The sequence below is a fragment of the Echinops telfairi genome, unplaced genomic scaffold (genome assembly GCF_000313985.2).
Source record: "Echinops telfairi isolate 266 unplaced genomic scaffold, ASM31398v2 ScPeMD7_7427;HRSCAF=8465, whole genome shotgun sequence".
Classification (NCBI taxonomy): Eukaryota; Metazoa; Chordata; class Mammalia; order Afrosoricida; family Tenrecidae; genus Echinops; species Echinops telfairi.
In genome coordinates, this window is record NW_022111327.1 from 1,843,047 (window position 1) to 1,864,141 (window position 21,095).

Here is a 21,095-nt window from a genome sequence, read left to right on the forward strand (position 1 = left end):
TTCACCACACTTACTTATGCACACATTCGTCTTCTGCGTTTATGTGGGGAAGGTGGTCACACAATGATGGTTTTTGTTCTTTGGTGTCTGCTACCTGATCCCTTCAACACCTCGTGTTCACACAGGCTCGTGTGCTTCTTCTCTGATCGCTGAAGACAGACGTGTGCATAAGCAAATGTGATGAAGAAAGCTGATGGTGCCCAGCTATCAAAAGACATAGCATCTGGGGTCTTAAAGGCTTGTAGGCAAACAAGTGGCCATCTAGCTCGGAAACAACAAGGCCCACAGAGAAGATGCCTTGAATCTTAAAAGCCTCCAAGCAGTCATTTGAGGCACAATAATTAGCCTTTATTCACCTGGAGCAGCAGAGAAGGAGACTCAGGAGTGTGAGGAGGATATAGGATCGGTGATTGTCTCCTTGAACTACTACTTTCTTTGTCACGATAACAGAAGAAATAGATGGTTCCCACTACCATTCCTGAACATTTTAATTAATTATTCCATAGAAGAATCCTGATAAAACGGTTTAAATATAGAACAGAATACAAAATTCTCATGGATTCTGGACTTCCTGAAGTTATAAAAGTTGGATAAACTTCTGAAACTATTTCCCTGAGACTAATGTTAAACTTTAAACCCCAAAATTTTCCCTAAGCAATAATAGTTTAACTTATCTGGTTAAAAAAAAGCAAAAAACAAGCCTGCCTGCAGCATTATGCTCTTTTAAGGTCTATCTATGTGGGACCAAATGACAATAGCAAATTCAAAAATTAAATAGGGACCTATGGGGGCAGGGAATTTATGCTAATGGGGAAGAAGAACTAAGTTGTACATGTAGAAGTCATTGAATTGGTGTGTGTTTTGCTGTGTATATTCTCAACAACATAAATAAAATAACCTTTTAAGACGATGCTTATTCCAATGAATCAACTTGTTTAGAAATAAGCTGAAAGTGATTATTAAAAAATCAACAAGCCACTTGAAGAACATCTGTTTAAGTATTTTCTTTTTTTTAGCACAAACACATACATGTATTCAACAAAATGTTGATCCTAATCAAATCAACACTTTGAAACAGTTGCATGTAAAATGTGTGTGATCGAAGTAATGGAATATAATAAAACAAGAACAACAAAGCAGTACAGAGATTTGCTCATTTAGCTGAGCTTGTTCCTTCTCACAGCTAATTCTTGTCCAAGTGATAATGGAATTTTTATTCTGCTCTTTCATAGGTCCGAGTACAGGTGATATTGTTCATAATGCATTCCACCACTAATTTTCCATTTTCCAATGTTCTTGTTATTGTGCTCTCCTTCCCATCCCCATCCCGGGGTTGAGCCAAAGCACCACCTGTGAAGTTGCAGACGGTCTGAGTTCTTCTGCCGTCAGCTGTGGTTTCTTCAAACTTTTCTCCCGGGTTACAAGAAGTCGGTGTGGTCTTCAAAGTGCTCTCCATTTTCACGGTGAGGGTTTTGCCATCACAAGTGATGACACAGTCAGGCTTGGCCATTGTACCCATTTTTCGAAGCGCCATTCCCACTCCTAGTTCCTTCATGTGTTCATCAAAGCCTTTGCTGTCCACCAGGCGCCATCTTCCCACGAACTGCTCAATGGTGGCCATGGTGGGCGAGAATGAGTGGGTGACAGGAGAAGGTAGAGGAGAGCATGGCGGGCGAGCGCAGTGTGTCTGTTTAAGTATTTTCTAAAGCTGTCAGATTTATATAAGCAATGGTAAAAATGTGAATCTGAATTCACCTCTGAATCTAAATTGTATATGGATATGAAATCGAGTGAACATAACCAAACAACATAGGATGGAACACTTATGAGGATTGAGTTCTGAAACCTTTAGTGGACTTGGAGAGTCTTTTTTATTAGCCATGTTGGAAAAACTAGAGGGTGTCTCAAAGGCAAGGAGATTTATTTGATTGAATTCATTATCCCTCAGCTTGTCATAAACATAAAAGAACACCTGAAGTTTCTCGTCTTCTGTCACTCAGTTTGTTGACTCCCAAGGAAAAAGTTTCTAAACATGTCATAAATATATCTAATCTCAACAGGCCTGTAATGAATGCATGCAGTATCCACAGTACATTAATAATTGCCGTGGGACACAAATTGTTTTTGAATATTTGAATGAGGTGTGCGTGAAAAGCTAAGAATGTGCACATTTCTTTCTAGAGGTTCCTAATATATTCAGTGGATGTGGTTGATTTTCTTAAGCAGCTAACACAGTCTGAAATGTACTTGATAGTCAATACATACTTGTTGAAATAATAAATTAGCATTCAAACCTCAAGCTAAAATAATGTCTAGTAGTATGTATTTGGGAGTAGTGGTGGCTCACTGGTAGAATTCTTCCCTTCCATGAGGAAGACTCATATTTGTTTCTTAGCTAATACACTTCAAGCAGGGCAGTCATTAGTAATCTGCCAGTGGGAGGTGTGGTGTTGCTATAAAGTGGAACAGGTTTAACAAGAGCTTCAGAACTAAGACAGACTAAGAAGAAAGGCCTAAAATCTATAGAAAATCAGCCACGACAGCCCGATGGAGCACAACGGTCAGTTCTCCTTGTGCATGGGATTGCCTTGAGACAGAGGTTAACTCAAAGCTGCTAACACTACTACTAATATGCAATTTGGGCATCATGGGTAGATGATGGGTTTTCCACCAGGTACGTCTCCTGTAGGGCTGCCATGAGTCAGAATTGATTTGCTGGCAGTGAGTTTGCCTTTCGGTTTTGGTTTGTTTGTTTTTTGTTCTGGTCTCCTATAAGTAACGAGGCCCTCCTCTGGAATAAAACTCAAGACCAAGGTAAAATTGATTGATGCCTTATGGCTTGAGATCTTTTCAAAAGCAAAGGCCAGCATCTTTTGCAGCTTCAGTGGATACACATTTAAGAGCTAAAGATTTCCACCACTTATACTAGTCAACAAGGAAGGAGAATTTTAATCTGTTTGTTTGTTTGAGCTGTGGCCAACCTCCTATAAGAGTCATTGGTTAAAGTTTGGCTTCAACTGATGATAAATGAAGTGTGGATACTGATGGATAACTGCGTCCTTAGTGAGGAGAGAATATTCTGTGGTTCTCAGACAATATTACTGTTCACAAATATCCTTAGAAACTAATGATGGGGACATTAAGTTGACCCACCTGTGTAGCCTACCACATTCAGTCAGGCCAGTACTCTAGAAAATCATCTTAAATATTCCCTCTGGCCTAATTGTGTGTATGTGTGCTTGGGGGTGGGGTGAGGGTGGTGTAGTAGACAACGAGAGTAATAATGGTTCAATTCAAGGACACTCACCCCTTTGTTATCAAGCAAGTTTAAATGCCCCTAATGAGTATTTTTTGAGAGTACTCCAGATTAAAAGATTCCATTGCATCAAGTATCATAATAGTCTGATAAGCAAATGTTATAAGACATTTGTTTAGGCATGTATATATATTGTAAACATGTATTCAGTAGAAGCACAGTACATAATTTCCATTTGCATTAGCTTCACTAAAAAGTAGTAATAATACTAAACCACAAAACTCTAAAATAATTGCCATCGAGTCAATGTTGACTTTAGTGACCCTACAGAACAGGGTAGAACTGCCCCATGAGTTTCTGAAACTAATTTTTTATGGGAAGTGAAAACCCCATCTTTCCCCCTCGGAGTCGCTGGTAGTTTCAAACTGCTGGCCTTGCAGTTAGCAGCCCATTGAGTAAGCACGACTATGCTATCAGGGCTCCTAGTGATAAAAATATTCACTCTTTATCCTTTTGTATTATTACCACAGGCAAGACTGCCCAAGATTTTTAAATTGTCTGCTCGGCTAAGCATCATATGCTGAACGCAAATATACAACTAAGCTCATAGCAGTTTTAAGACGCCAGCTCAAATAGTAGCTGTGTGTTCCTCAGCTGGAATCTTTTGATCTTTAGCCATTTTGTTCCTGGTTATTGTAATTGGGCTGTGTTGTTATATTTCTGTTACAATCATTCAATTGTACAATCTGAGAGTATATAGGATTAAATAAGGTCATCACTTCCACTTTATCTCTGATATTAAAACCATAGTTATACTTGGGTTCAAATTCTGGATCCTCAACTCTATGATGTATAAAATATAGAAAATTATTTCTACCACAAGATATTTTAGGAAAATTAAATTGACAGGTCGTATGCATTTACTATTATTTGTTAAACATCATTCTACCTGTGTAACACATATTCACTCATTTAATTGTGGTAGCAATTCAATGAGGTAGTTGCTATTATTATTTCACCGTGTTGTGTGTAAGAATGTTGAGACATACTTTGGTGAGTAGTGACTGGGGTCTTGAAAGCTTGTGAGTGGCAGTCTAAGGTGCAAGTATTGGCCTTTCCTTGTCTGGGGGAAAGAAGGATGAAGAAAATTGAAGACACATGGAAACAATCAAATGGATCCACAGACCACATCTCCAAGATCCCGAGACAAGAACTAAATAATTCCTGGCCACCTCTAGCAACTACTCTGAAAGGATCACATTAGAAGGCCCTGGAAAATGGGAGAAAATGTGGACAAAAAAAAAATCAAAGTCATAGACTTACTGGTGGTTAGAGACTGGTGGAACCCCTAAGATATGGCCCGTTAGCACCCTTGTGGTCTGGAAATGAATTCACCCCCATGTCTCAATTATTTTCAGTCAAATAACAGGTCTATAGGGGGAACAATAACACTACGGATATATATATATATATATATATATATATATATATATACAAAAAAACTATGTAGATATATATATATATATATATATATCATAGAATGCTCAACCATTTCAGATCAAAGAGGCAACATTTCCCCTGGGACAAAATTCAAAAGGGTTAGACAAGAAGGAGGAATGCAAATTTGAAACAAAGGTAGGTAGTGGGATAAGTGATGTTATGCTGTAGGAATTGTAATCAATGAGATGAACCAGAATATGTAAGAATTGTTGAATGGAAAATTGATGTGATGTAAACTTTTGCCAAATTCACAATAAAAAGTTTTTTAAAAGAATGTTGAGATTATATATATATATATTCAAGGGGGCATGCGGGAGGGAGGGCTAGGGTAGGGAGGAAGGAGGAAAATGAGGAGCTGATGACAGGGGCTCAAGTAGAAAGAAAAAGTTTTGAAAAAGATGATGACAACATATGTGCAGATGTGTTTGACACAATGGATATATGTATGGATTGTGATAAGAGCTGTAATAGCCCCAATACAATAAAATTTAAATGAAAAAAAAGAAGTTGAAATAATTAGCAAAACAAAACAAAACACTCTTGTGTAAGTGAAAAAACAACTTATGGAACATAACTAATAGTGTCACAGTAAGGATTTTAAGCCAGGTAGTCTGGCTCTAGAACTTTCATATTTAATCACCGCGGTGCACTACTTCTAATGATTGAGGTAATGTATGTCTAAGCATTCAACCATGAGCCAAAAGGTTCCAACCCACTCCGAGATGCCTCTGAAGACATGCCTAGTGATCTGCTTATAAAACATCACAGCCTTAGCTGCCCTAGTAGGATAAATTGACAGATGAGTGGTGGCCTTAAAGATTACGGCCTTGGAAACTGAGTTGCTCTGTCTGTAGGGTCACTATGAGTCAGAATCAACTTGACTGCAATGGGATTATTGTATGGGTCAGGTTATAAACTAAAAATTCTCTTTCAGGAACTACTTTCTATAAAATTTTGCAAAAATGAACAATTTGTACATGTTTTCTTAACCTATTACATGTTCAAATAATAATGGGAAATGTTTAATGCTATGAGTTGTGATTGGTTTGCTTATTTTGGATAGCACTTATCCTTTAGTAAATCACAATTAATTTTCAGCATAATTAAATGGACTGGGAAATTTTGAAGTGGAAAAAAATTGTTTAACTTTATGGAATTAAAGGCTCTCTAAACTTATTTGATCATGCTAAGTTCTTTTCCCAGAAGATCTTATCTATTAACCTCCTAAGAACTTTCTTAGCGACACGTCAATTTGGTCGTTTTTAAAATGCCAAAGTATAAATAAAGCTTGTATATTAAACAAAACTGACCTCTGACACCGGGATACCAAAAATAAAAGTAAAAATCAGAGCCTCGAAAATCCTGTGAAGCAGCTCTGCTCCGCACACATGGGTTTCCCAGGAGTCAAAATGGACTTGGTCGCAACTAACAACAATAACACATATAAAGTGCTTAGCACAGTGTCTCAAATGATAGTAATTTGATAAATATTGATTTTCTTTCCCACTCATCATACTCAGACTGTTTCACATCTGAGATTTTTAGAGTCCTAAATGTGAGCCTGAGAGTCCAGATGTAAACTAATAATCTAAAGCAGAAGGATTTTGGTTTTTTACAATTTCTGTAACTAAGTTTCATTTATACATTGTAAACTAGATGGACTTAAGTAAATTCTTCTTGGTCACATTTGGAGCCTTCCCTCAATTATGATGCCTCATTCAGCAAGCAAGCATTCATTGAACATCTGCCACAAATTAGGCAGTCTTTTATGTTGAGAATATAATTGATAATAAACAAGGAAACATATATAGGCCCTGACTTCACGGAGCTTCGATTCTAGAAGAAAAGCAGATATTAAGCAAATAAATACAAAAATAAGCATATTGTTACCAGTAATGAGAGGTTTTGTAGGAAAAGTCTAACAAGTGGAACCAAATCTAAATTGGACCAGTGGGCCACTAATAAAAGAGCTCTTCAAAGGCCTCTTCTCTATGGAAGAAAAGTTAAGATAAGACTGATAGGGTAAGTTTGAATTACCTGTTGCTGTTGTGTTGATTCTGTCTCATGACCCCAGAGGAGCTGTCTTGGAGCAACAGCCACAGCCCCCCGGAGTCAGGGCACAAGACAGAATGATGGGCTTCCCAGTCCATGGGGCAAATAAAGCTGAGTGCCTTCGGGCAGGAGGCTTGCTTATGGACTCCCATTAATCCGTGCCCTTAAACTGAGGAGCTAGATTTGCTGACCAACTGAGTTTGAGTTGAGCTCCTTCGGGTTCAGGCTTATGACGAAGTTGCCTACCCTTTGGTCATCTATTGGCACTGCTGAAATTGCTTTGTAACATTACTGGAGTCAAGGGCTGAAAGGCCGAGATCCTCCAGAGGGAGAGGTGTGCCTGTGAGGTTGCCTGAGAAGAGGCTGGCCTGGCTGGCCTAAGAGTGTTTCTGGTCCTAAATTATAACCTGTTAACAACCCTAATAAACACCATCCTAGTGAATATTGCCTATGAGTTCTGTGTAGCCACCGCAATGGGTTGCTGAACCCAGCAAAGAAGTAGGGAATGTCATGGGAGACAAGATTAAAGGGTTATGGCCGATCTCTGTCTCAGTGCAAACAACCTTTGATTGATTTTGAGTTTGATTTTTCCTTCCTTCTTGTGAAGTCAGAGGTCAGATGTAGCTCCCCAGCCATTGTTACAGTAGGGTTGATGCCAGATTGTTCTGCCAATAGCAAAAACATTGTTTTAAAGTTAGGCTCTTGTATCAGACTGATTCCAGAATTCTTCAAGTGTGGACTTAATTCTACCATTAACTTCTATGAGATTTCAAACAAATTAATCTCTCTGAATCTCTCTGGGACTTAATCTTCTCAGTTATAAAAATGGGAAGGGTGATGCCAATGCAGGAAGGTGGTGTTGACAAATAAGATACTTCATTATATATAAGCACTTGGTACAATGCTTGACATGTAGTAGACACTCAATAAATGTGAAATGTATTTCTTTATAATAAGAAACATGGTATCTCTCTACATCCATATCACAAAAGCCAACTTTTGTCTTCAAATAGCTATCTTGTTTGAACTTTAGCAAATTAAATGTTTCGTTGCTTTTCTGAAGCTATAGTCCTAGCATCTGTACAGCACCTTAGGAAACCAATTGCATGCATCTTTATGGAAGCAGATTCTTCTGAAGGACTGCTTGGGTTTGAACCGTTAACCTTTAGGCTAGTTGTTGAGCAGATAGCATTTGCACCAATTAGGGACTTTGGGATTAGAATTTACTTAGTAATTATTTTTGCTAGTGACTGGTGAAAAAGTAATAAGAAGTCTTAATTCTGAAATATGCATTAAACACACATAGAGGGAGGAAGAGTCTTTTAAAAGTTTATGATAAACTGAATTGAAAGATAATATATTTTTCCATAAACATTTTAAGCCCCCTTGTAATAGTATGCAGAAATATACTAAAATATTTATTGGTTGCTTCTTTTGTGCCATGCTCTGTGCTAGATTCTGGGAGTATAAAGAATATAAACTATGCCCTCATTAAAGTCCTAGTCCAGTGGGCATAACAGAAATGTGTGGGACAAACAATACAAAGGTTAAGTACATGTTGTAGGAACTCAGAGGAAGAAGCAATGAATTCTGCCCGTGGATGTGCTCATACAACTAGACTTCTGATTATGGGTGCCTGACTTCAAAAGACATGCTGGCATCACCGCCCTCACTCGCCTTGCAGTCGCTTAAACATTGCATTTTATCTTGTTACTGTGGAACCCATTCAGATTTGGAGCATATTTTCCTCAGAGCCATCAATCAATAAGCCTTTCTTCACTATCCATGCTGTGCTGGGAGCTGTGCAGGATAGAAGAGATGCAGATTATTTGGTCCCTGCTCTCAAGGTGCCTATGGTTGTGCTGGCAGCCAAATAAGTCCCAAGATTTCAGTGAGAGAGCAAGAAATTACTAGTCAGTGTGGAGCTGCCTCTGAGCATGTTCAGAAAGAGAGATCAAAGAGCAAGTTCGAATCCTTAGAAAAAAGCACAGGTCATTGTCTTAGCAGATTCAAACATCAGTTCAGACTTCTAGGAACTACCTGCAGAATTTTGGGAAGCCATTCAAATAGGTTCCACTGCCTAATACCACAAAAGAGAAAAGTCAGTTCAGTGTATCAGAAGCTATCCAAGTGCTTGTTACTATGAATTTATAGCACATTGATTCATCGGTCTTTTATTTAAAATCTGTTTAATGCTTTATCTAGAATATTCTGAGCTGGATCAAAAGACAGGTAGGTTATCTGAGGCTCTCAGAGCTGTATACATTTTCAGAATAGGAGAGACCTGACATAATAAAAATCATCGATGAAATGAAACTTTTTGTCAAGTGAGCCTCTGCAAAGGGCATTTTGCATTTTTGAGGTGCAGGCACATCCTTTTGTCAGTGAAATGTCACAAGAAGGTATGTTTGGGAAAAAGCTGATGGGGAGTGAAGAATGAGGAGCACTGCCGAAAGGCATTAATGAGTTGGAAGAAGGTCAACAACCCATTTCGAGCTCATTAAATCTATTATCTGAGTTCAGAGTGGTCCCTAGTGGAACTTGTGCTGACATACCCAGAATTCCCTTTCCAGCCCAGAGGAGTGGAGGGGGATTGGGCGGGGAGGAGGGAGGAAGGCAAATCTGATGATAGTTTCTAAGATATCATTGAATCCATAATATGATAAATAGAAATTTCAGACTCCTTGATTTGAGGGGCAGAATCTATATATAAATATGGTCAGTGGCAATTGTGTTTAAAAGTGAAATTTTCATTAGTTTTTTGGAAAGCACACAAATAACTCAAAATCCTCCAAGTTTTTCATTTAAAATCCACTGAGAGGAAGGTGGGGTAGAGACGGGGAACTGATCACAAGGATCTACATATAACCCCCTCCCTGGGAGATGGAGTACAGAAAAGAGGGTAAAGGGAGACGTCGGACATGTAAGATATGATAAAATAATAATTTATAAATTATCAAGGGTTCATGAGGGAGGGAGGAGTGGGGAGGGGAGGGGGGGAAATGAGGAGCTGATCCCAAGGGGTCAAGTAGAAAGAAAATGTCTTGAAAATGATGATGGCAACAAATGTACAATGTGCTTGACACAATGGATGGATGGATGGATGGATGGATGGATGGATGGATGGATGGATGGATGGATGGTTGGTTTGTAATAAGAGTTGTACGAGTTCCCAATTAAATGATTTTGAAAAGAAAATAATAAAATAAAATCCACTGAGATAGTGGTGTACTGGTTACGTGTTGGGCTGCTAATTGCAGGGCCAGAAGTTCAAAACAACTAGGCAATCAGGGGAAGAAAAATGGGGCTTTCTACTCCCATAGAGATTTGGAATCCCTGAAATGCATCGGGGAAGTTTTACCCTGTCCTGTAGAGTCAGCCTTGACTCGATGGTAGTGTGTTTAGCTTGGGTTTAGTCCTTGGTCTAGCAGCTGTCAAACTCCCATGTATGTCCATATCACTTGGAGAGATTGAGCAAAAGCCAGATTCCTGCTGCTCTTCCTATGGGAGATGTGGCCCTGAAATCTGCAGGACTAGTGACAAGAAAATATATAGTAATATTTAAGATGGAAACAACCTTCCAATTAATCTTAGAAACTGCCTTTGTATTTGCTTATTATTATTTTGAATGAAGTTCAATTGAAGAGCAAGCCTGGGTTTTATCTTTACCTTTTTCTTGGGGATTGGGTGAAAACAGATCACCAGTTTTACATGCAACAATTCGCAAGCGTTTTGTTGTAATTCACCCATTGCAGTTCCCACAGTGAAACATCATTAATCCCACTTCCTCCGTGGGTTTCCTGTTTCCATTCCTCTTTCTCCCCTCGTCATTCTGAACTGTGTCCTTGGGTAAATGCTGCCCTTTTGATTGCAAATGATTCATTATTCTAAGGTGTGTGGACTTCCATCTTGTTATCATTCCCCTGTTGTTTGAAAACTGAGCAAGGAGGGTGAGTTTAGTTCTAAGACTGAATGGTGACTAAGGAAGGGACATTGTCTTGGTGTGGGTGTGGGGTTCCACAGTCTCTATATAAGAATCTTAATGTCTTTAGTAGCAACTGACATGTCCCTACAGGAAACTTTATGACTATAATTTGAACCAGACATTTATGGCTTTATTTAAAATATTTGATTGTCATATTGTCCGTAATGACAATACCTAGCCAAAAAGTCCCACACAATGCAATTACATTTAAAGATTATTTTTGAATGCATATTCTCCTCTTTTTGTTTGTTTTTCTAATTCAGAACACATTAGAAAAGTATTAAGGAAAAAGCATTGTCCATTTTATATTTAAAATGCTATTTTATAAGTAGAAAAATTAAAATAGCAGTAAAAATTATATGACCAGCCTAAAGTCACACAGAAAACACTGGCTGAGAGAAGGCTAGAATCTTTTTTTTTTCCCTCCTGGAATCCAAATCTACTATTGTGTCAGTGCTATTTTCAGCTTGAAAATATGGATGGTATTATTTAGGAGTTGACATTTTGAGCCAGGGAATACTAAAACATTTCCCTACCTCACTCCACCAACCCCCAAACCCCCACTTATCTCTTGCCCCTACCACTCCTTATCTAATTTTAATGGAATGGTCTCTTTTAATTCCTGCATAATAGTTTGTTACTTGAAACTTGAAATCCTTGGAAAGCCAGACTATTGTTATCGGGAAACAAAGTTGTGCTGATCCCCATTTAAAATTGGATCTAACTCACATTCCCGACACAATCGTTGAAGACAAAATGGGTGCATGAGCAAATGTGGTGGAGAGAGCAGATGGTGCCTGGCTATCAAAAGATTTAGCATCTGGGGACTTAAAGGCTTGAAGTCAAACCAGCATTCATCTAGCAGGGAAGCAAATAAGCCCACATGGAAGAAGCACACCAACCGGTGAGATCACGAGGTGTTGACAGGATCAGGCATCAGGATTCAAAAGATCTAAAACAAACAACTATATCGATGTGATAGAGGGGGTTTGGAGTGGAGACCAAAAGCCCATCTGTAGATAATTGGATATCCGCCCACAGAATTGGAATAAGGAAGGGATGATTCAATCAAGGTGCTGTATAGCACCAACGAATCACACATCATTTCCTTAGTTCCTGAATACACCCCCACCCTGCCACCATGACCCAGTTCTAACTTACAGATCTGGCTAGAATGGAGAACACATATTGGTAGAGATAAGAACGCTTGACACATGGGATTCAGGAAAGAGGAACCCCTCAGGAACAGTAATGGGAATAGCGATATCACGAAGATAGGGAGAGAAGGGTGAGAAAGGGGGAACCCATCACAAGGTTGGATATATAGCTCCACCCACCCCCACCCCCAAAAGGGACGAATAACAGAAATGTGGGTGAAGGGAGACAATGGACAGTGTAAGATACAAAATAACAATAACAATATATAATTGATCAAGGATACACCAAGGAGGGAGGGAGGGTGGGAGAGGAAGGGGGGAAAAGAGGAGCTTATACCAAGGGCTCAAGTGGAAAATGTTTTGGAAATAATGATGGCAACACATGTACAAATATGCTTGATACAATTGATGTCTGGAATGTTATAAGAGCTGTAAGAGCTCCCAATGAAAGCCTGTGCGAACACGAGGTGTTGAAGGGAACAGGCAGCAGACACCAAAGAACAAAAACCATCATTGTGTGACCACCTACCCCACATAAACGCTGAAGACGAATGTGTGCATAAGTAAGTGTGGTGAAGAAGGCTGATGGTGCCCGGATATCGAGACCTATGACTATCGAGACCTATAGCATCTGGGGACTTAAAGGCTTGAAAGTAAACAAGTGGCCATCTAGCCCAGAAGCAACAAAGCCCACATGGAAGTAGCACACCAACATGTGTGATCATGAAGGGCCAAAGGGACCAGGCTTCAAACACCAAAGGCGGGGAGAAAAATCATATCCTCGTCAATGAGGGTGGCGCGTGATGGGGACCCAATGCCCATCTCTAGACAACTGGACATACCTTGCAGAGGGGTAGTGGGGAGATGAGTCACTTAGGGTTCAGTATAGCAATAATGAAACCCACAACCTTCCTCTAGTTCTTAAACGCTTCCTCCCCCCAACTACCAGGACCCCAATTCTGCCTTGCAGACCTGGCTAGACCAGATGATGCACAGTGGTACAGATGGGAATTTGAACGCATGGAATCTAGGACAGATGAACCACTCAGAACCAGGGGTGACAGTGGGGATACCAGGAGGGAAGAGGGGTGTAGAAAGAGGGAATTGATCACAGGGAGCTACATATAACCTCCTCTCTGGGGGATGGGCAACAGAGGGGTAGGTGAAGGGAGACACCGGGCAGTGTAATATAAGACATAATAATAATTTATAAATTATCAAGGGTGCATGGGGGAGAGGGGCAGAGGAAGGGAGGGGGAGGGGGGAAAAAGGAAAATGAGCTGATTCCGGGAACCCAAGAGGCAAGCGAATTTTGGGAATGATGAGGGCAACAAATGTATAGATGTGATTTACACAATTGATCTATGTATTGTGATGAATTTTATGAGCCCCAATAAATTGATTTAAAATAATAATAATAAATAAATAAATAAATAAATAAATAAAGTCGATTTATCCAGGAGCCCTGAAGGGAACAGTTTTATCACATCATTTTTGGGCCGCATAGGTATGAATAGACCAAAAATGTGTGTGCTGACCACACGTACCAGAATCGCATTCAATAATGAAGGAAGTTAGTTGAGTTCACAACGTCAGCTCCCATCAGCCGTTTTACATATGGTAGGTTCAGGAATGGGACCAAAGTTGCTGAAACCATTGAATACAAAATATCTTTGCACGTTTACTCTCCGTTCAGGCTAGATTGTGTCAGCAGAATTCCTTTATTTTACTGGGCCTTGGGTGCCTGGGGATGAAGCGGATGCAGTGGGAGTGGGAGGAGCATTTTCCAGGTGCTGACTTTGCCTTTCACTCTTTTTGCAAATAGACTTGCAGTCTGTCCTAAGGGAGCTGCTTTGAGGCCACGGTGCATTGGTCTTGCCAGCCCTTTCAAAAAGGGAAGCTCCAGCTGGCTTATTGCAGCTCAAGAAAGAGATCAGTCTACCAAACATGGGGAATCACACCTTGCCAGCAACTCTGTCTAACGGGTGGGAATTATTAGCCATAGCCTTCCTAGCTGTTAAAATGTGCCATCTGCTGCATACATTGCCTACATATCTAAGAGACAGGGGCCTCTTCTATCCTTGGCACAGCTGTTAATAGGTAATGTTTTTTAAAATGTAAAGTCATGACTCATGCAAATATAAAAAGGAGCACATGTTAAAATTTTTGTTTAACATATTAATGAGGAAACTGGTGAAGTGGTACAACCAGTTCAAGGAAAATTTTCAAGGAGAAAAGGACCTATGTATAGATCCCAAGTATGGAAATAGATGAGCAGTGGAAGCAAACTGTCTTCTTTCAAAATAGGGATGGCGTCCACTGGACAGAACTTATGTGTCTGTGCATAAAAATGATTTTGCCTTGCTCTTAGTTATCTAGATTTGAAAGTGTTTTGATATTGCTCAAAGACAGCGTGAAGGAGTATCATCAGATACCCTTGGAAGGTGTTATCTAAACTGTGCACAGGTTTCCATTGAAAGACCATTCCCCCACACTGCACTGTGTTTGAGGAAATGACCTGGATGTTGGCATGACTAGCCATTGGGAGAGAAGCCACAGGCTCCAATTTCTCCGTGATCCTGGTATGCCTGAAGTAGACAACTTGCAAAACATTTCTTGGGCCTTGATTCACGGTCTCTTCAGCCTGTCACTGGATTATTATTCGTGTTTCTCTGTCTGTTCTGCTGAAATAGCACTAGTTATGCATAGGAGGAAAGGACGCTAAAGGGAAGTTAGTGACTTCATTTTAAAAGTCAGAAAGTAAAAAGTCACATTTTCCCCACTAGATTTCTACTCCAGATTCCTTTTCCCTACAGAAAGAGAATAAAGAATCCAAGGTGCTGCTTTCTCCCATGAGATAAGGCCCAGTGTTTCACAGAATTTTGCTATTTGAGTTTATGCTTCCTTTCAGTTTTTTGTGTGTTTGTGTGTAAGTGTGACATAGTCTCTATTTTTCGTTTCTGTATGTTTCATTCACTGGAAGTATATGTAGGGAGGTCTAATAAACATGCACACACATCACACATACCTTCCTTAGGAAGGACATTCTTTAGTTTACTTTCAAACTTATTTATCAACCATCCAAGTATTTATACTAAAGCACGCACGGGAGGAGAGGCATGGCTAATCCAGAATGGTTGATAATACCCAATCATCAAGCATACTTTGGGGAGGGCTTTTAGGCTGATGTTGAAACTCAGGTGGGTCTTGTGGAAGCAGACATTGAATGACAGTGATGAAGAGGCCTAGAAAAGAACCCCAAGGGCCGAAAGTTGGACCCGCCTCAACTAGGTTTGTGACCAAGGAGAATTCAGTTTGCCTCTCTGAACCTCATTTTGCAATGCTCTAAAACAAGGGCATTGAAAAATTGATCCTCAAAGCCTCTTCCAGCTCTAACAGTTTCAGAATATTCTAGACTGGGTTATTATGCCAATATTGAAGCACAGAAGCAATCTAAAGTCTAACTCACGGGGGCGCTGGGAAGCTGTTCAACTTCCTCATTTTAACTTCCTTGTGACCATTCTGCTCAGACTAGACCTCTCTCACTTTCAAGTATTCACACACGCCTTTACTTACTTAGTAGGGTGAATGGCTACTATCTATTGAGTACTTAATAGTGGAGTCACTCTGCTGGGCACTCTATATGCATTATCTCAATTATCACACAGCACAAAGACTGTATATAATTATTACATATCAACTACTGTTGATATATACTATTGTTAGTTCCCTTTTACAGAGGCAGAAATCAGGCTCTAATGTGGGAAATCACTTACATAAGTTCACATAGCTAGCAAGCATCAATGCTGGAATGCAAACTAAGTCTGTCTGGCTTCACACCCAGGGCATTTTTCACCAAACTATGCTACCGCCCCATATACTTATCAAAGCAGGTATACACAGGAACTGTGATGGGCACTGTAAAGAACAAAACATTATACAAGATTTAACTAGTGCCCTTAAAGAGGATTGAATGGATGTGGGAAATTGTTTATTCATTTGGATTTGAGGGTGGGGAAGCTTTCTGGAAAAGAATCATGGAGTGAATTAAGTGCCAATAAATGGAAATGTAAAGTATTAGAAGAATAAATAACTTAAGAGATTAAAATATATATATTCAATCTTATGTTTTTACTAATCCACTCTTATGCAAGTCAGAAATCCCAGCTTTGCAATAAATTGCTTTGTTAATTCAGGCAACTTCCACATTCTCTCTGGGTCTTCATTTCTTAAGTGATGACCATGACTAAGTGATTTCTAGATTTCTTGTTCCCACTGGTTGAGATTCGGTGATGATAACGGAAATGGGGGTGGGTGGCGGTGGTGCTGCTCTTTTACCTATATCATCTGGAATCTAGGAATTTTGACAGAACAAGGGGGTTTCAGACAAGAATCTGATCCACTAATTTTGGGGTAATAACTCTTTAAAGGAAATGTATATATCTAAAAAAAAGCAACAGGGGACTCTTTAAGCCACTTGTACAATTTAGAAAATAAAACCTTTATTGTGATAGGAAAAAGAACTATACTTTGAAATGCAAGTCCAACTTTTTAAGAATAAAACTCGATTGTAGCTGAGGGCATGTATTTAGGCAAATAGGAGATGCCAGAGAAATGAAGACAGATTTAGTAAGTGCATCTGGTGCTTTGGGTGAAATGAATAGCCCCAACAAAGGGTTAAAGCCAAATCACCCTAATTGCCGAGAATTCAGATTAGGCATATTCAACAGCCATGAATGCCCCAACCATCCATCATCCTGTCTGGTCCCTCTTCACAGCAAACGGAGAGGGATGGTGAGGGCAGGCTGCTCTGACATAGCTTCTGGTTTCCTGAAAAAAGCACAACCTCTCACTCCTCCAGCATCCAGACTCCAATTTCAAAAATGAAAAAAGACATAAATTTAGGCTCGCCTCTGCCGTGGCAAGCCATCTATTAACCAAAAACTGAACATATCTACACAAAGCAAGATGGTCTGGTACTATTCAAGGCACAATGTGTTTTGCAATTAGAGGGCAAGATTCTCTCATAATGCAAGCTTAGGAATTTTGAAAGCCTTGATATGGTGATAGGCGGTGAAGTAATTCAATGACGTCAAAGGTCCTTGTCCTTTTTCCTTCCTTCAGCTGTCTTCAGCACAAAACCACAGCTGATCCACCTGTGAGTCCTGACTGTTGACTTAGGCAGTTAGTGTGAATATTAGAAATATTAGAAATTATGCTCTTGTGTTAAATGCCTTTGAGTTGATTCCGACTCATGCTGGCCCCATGTGTGTGTAGTTTAAGAAAAACAAACCCACTATAATTTCCTTTCAGAAGCAGAGCACCAGGCTTGTCTTCCTGGAGACCTCCGGTTTGGTTCAAATGGCCATTTGGGGGTTGTGGTTGATCACTTAATCACTGGTATCACCTGCGGACAACTTAAAGTTTAGATCCCCAGGGCATTCTTCCCTCTTGCTAACCAATGCTCCTCTCACTTCTACCATTTGTATCTTCATGTTTTTCCATTCTCACACAATCTTTCCTTTGTTTCCTCATACTCTACCAGGTCTGCTCTCCTTCCTCTCTCCTGCTTTTCGTTTTCGGCCCATGCCATCTGTCTATCTGAGCTTAATTTAAGCTTAACTCCGCTTACCGTCTGACAAAACTAAAGAAGTCATTGGCCCCTAACCTTTAGCCCTTTCAGGTATGATCTTCATAAACTACCTGTGTGAGATGAAGGATCCAGGCATATACTTTAGCATTTCTACAACATCAAAGACTAGAAGCTGAGCAAATGATTAAGAAATTATTTGAGGTTAAATGTAATGAACCAATACTTCTAGGCAAACGTCCATGTTTCTGAGAATGAGACATTTTGGTTTTCAACAGCTGATAGAATTTGACATTAACATGAGAACTCAGAATTTGACCTGTTTGAGAGACCATCAATTTTTAACATTCCTTTTCGATCAGTATTGAATGACACTTGCTAACAACCTCAAGAGGACAAAGTTGTCATTTTTATTGAGGGTAGTAGAGCAGGGAGTTGGAGGAACTTCTTTATAACAGTTTTTAGCAAGAACCAGTCTTCTCTTTTGTCCCCAAAGAGACATTTCACTTTTAGAAAATGACTACATCTTTCACAAGATGTTATCCAAGTTTTCTTGCTGTTCAATAGAGCATAAGTTTTGTTTTGTTTTTAAATAATTTTATTGAGAGCTCTTAGAATGCTTATTACAATCCATACATCAATTGAATCAGGCATATTTGTACATATGTTGCTATCATTCTTTCCTAGACAGTTACTTTTTATTGAGCCCTTGGTATCAGCTCCTCCTTTCCCCCCTTCTTCTCCCCTTGAGCCCTTGATATCAGCTCCTCTCTTCCCCCCCTTCTCCCCCACCCAACCCTCATGACCCCTTGATAGATTGTGGATTATTATTTCCATGTCTCACACCGACCGCTGTCTCCCTTCCCCCATAGTTTCTGTTGTTCTTTCCCCTGGATGGGGTGTGTGTGGCTGTGTGTTGATCAATTTCCCCTTCTACCCCTCATCCCCATCCTTCACCCTTCCCATCTGGTATCTCTCTTCCCATTCCTGCTCCTGGGTTAATGTGTCCCGAGCTCTTATCTCTTATCTATGGCTGTGTACATGCTCTGGTCTAGTCCGAAATGAGAGGCATCACTGGGGTCATGGTGGGGGGGGTCAGGAAGTTTCAAGAAACTAGAGGAATATTGTGTGTTTCATCGTTGCTTTACTGCACCCTGATTGACTCCTCCCTTCCCTGTGACCCCTCTGTGGGGAATGTTCCACTGTCTACAGATGGGTTTTGGGTTTCTGCTCCAATCGCTCTTGTTCTTAAACATATGATTTTGTTTGTTTGACTGTTAAGGGTCTTCTGATGCCTGTTACCTGGTCCCGATGACACCTCATGCTCACACAGACTGGTGTGCTTCTTCCATGTGGGCTTGTTGTTTCTCTGCTGGATGGCCACTTGTTTCACTTCAAGCCTTTAAGAGCCCAGATGCTATATCTTTTAATAGCCGGGCACTATCTGCCTTCTTCACCACATTTGCTTATGCACCCATTTTGTCTGCAGCGATTGTGTCAGGAGGGTGAGCATCTCAGATTGCCAATTTGTTAGAACAACATGTTCTAACTGAGGGAGGGTATGAGCAGAGGGCCAAAGTCCATCTACTACCTCAGTGTATTGCCATATAAATATATGTACATAGGCCCATACTTCTATTTTTATGGATTAATGTAATTACATATGGACACCCCTATGCTCATGTCTCTGTCCATAGTTTTGTTTCCTAGATTATTCCTCTGTTTCCTTTTACCTTCCTTCTACCCCACCATCAGAGCATAAGTTTTAATACTTGAGTTCTATAAGGCTGTTGGCTCTTCCAACCTTCCTTTAGAGTGTACTTTCACTGAGGCCATATCATGACGTGTGAAACTTGTGGTTACTGAGGAAATGACTCCAAATATAATCTAAAAATGGTCAACTTTCTGAACTCAGAAAACCATATTCCTAGACAGATCTAATCACACATGCCAGTTCTTACTGAGGAACGTTTCAGCCACGCCCAGTTGTACAAGTTGTGCACAACATCCAGTTTCTCTCCCTTGCTGCCTAGAGAAAAGCAGTTTGGCACAGAATTGTATCTTAGTGTTCAAGTGTGAAGGTGCACTATCAACACTTTCATTAATCTCATTCTCCTCCCAATTAGGGAACTTCTTCCCTCATTCCTCCAGGGGAAAAGAAAAAAATGCAGGCTTACAAACCAAGCATGAAGCTAGATTAAGTGGATTTAGCCTAAAGATACTGTTTATCCACCCCTATTTTTCACTATTTCCTTTCTTCCAAAAAGTTTTGGGGTTTTTTTTGGTACTTTTATATTGGTAGCTAGAAAAAAAAGGCCTTGCAGACAAGGGAACAACTAAGAATTAAGTCAATTGGGTCTTTATGCAGCATTTTATGAACCTCACAGAGAGTGAGCACATTCATAAATTCTTACGTCCTTATTCCGAATGTTTTTCAGAATTACTCCTTTATAATTACTCAAGGGACATGTGATAAACTTGACATACCTCCAGTCAGCATCTTGGCTAAGCTTGTCTAATTGCATACTTATTTCTACCTTGTTTTTTGATCTTCAGAGAATATGAGTTCAAGAACAATGGGCTACCTTGACTCTTTACATTTCAAAATACATGATCAAAACTAAGAATTTCATAGTGAGCTTGACACCATTTGAAAGCAGTTTGCTAGGGTGAGCAACATTGGTAGGAAGGGCAGGAAACCTATGTGATGTCAATTCAAAAGTCCTGGGAAAGCATTCTTATCCCCCAGATTTTCTACCACTGCTTCCAGCTATAGGCTAGTGTTTGAAATTCAACAATCAAAGTGTCATCGTTTTTACTTAACATTCTATTCTTATTAAAAGCAATAGACACATAGAGAGCAAGTGGGAGAGAGAGAGAGAAATCCCTAAACTGTTCTTGGAGATTCATTTGTAAGTGTGAATGAGAGAATGAGAATTGATTTTGTATTTGAGTCTAGGGGAAAAAATGCTTGTTGCCCAGAATCTGAAAGAGGCCATGGAAGGAGTCACATCGATGGATTAGGGCACAAAGTACATGGACACATGATGGATGGCTTTATTTCGTGATTATGCCTGGATTGGATTCTAATATTGCTCACAATGGTGTTAGTTTTTATTCGTTGAGTTTCTTTCATTTTCTTCGTCTTTGAATCTGCTTTCCAACAGCTCAGGGAAGAGACTGTAAAGCTAAATTGTTGAAAGGGACTATACACAGAAATGAATTGATGACTGATATCGACTGGCTTTCCTTGTTCAACTGGGGAAGTGGAAACTGTAGTATCTCAAAGTAGCACAGAAAGGAAAGGAAAGTTTGCCCTTTTTATAATTTCTCCCATTAACTCACTTACCGGCAGCCAACATTATCTCTAAATAAGCAAACATTACATGATAAATCATGAAAAGGAAACCCAGAATCTATTAAAAAGCATAGGGTATTACAATGCAGTGTCTTTTTTTTTTTTAGCAATATTTATTTATTTTAATTTTTTTTAAACATTTTATTAGGGGCTCATACAACTGTTATCCCAATCCATATACACATCAATTGTGTAAA

General features: G+C 39.7%; 2 protein-coding genes across 2 annotated transcripts in view; one reads left to right on the forward strand and one right to left on the reverse strand.

Annotated features, from left to right (window-relative positions):
* Positions 1-21,095, forward strand: part of IL1RAPL2 (interleukin 1 receptor accessory protein like 2) — a 1,497,587-nt gene that overhangs the window by 1,283,838 nt on the left and 192,654 nt on the right. The gene's annotated exons all lie outside the window — the stretch shown is intronic.
* LOC105979297 (fatty acid-binding protein 5-like) lies at positions 1,214-1,631 on the reverse strand. The gene has a single exon (XM_045298572.1). It carries the CDS (start codon positions 1,619-1,621, stop codon positions 1,214-1,216), a length of 408 nt encoding a protein of 135 aa, XP_045154507.1. The 5' UTR covers positions 1,622-1,631.

What these genes read in the sequence shown, in the direction of transcription:
- LOC105979297 (XM_045298572.1), bottom strand. Translation starts at nt 1,621, where the DNA reads ATGGCCACCATTGAGCAGTTCGTGGGAAGATGGCGCCTGGTGGACAGC.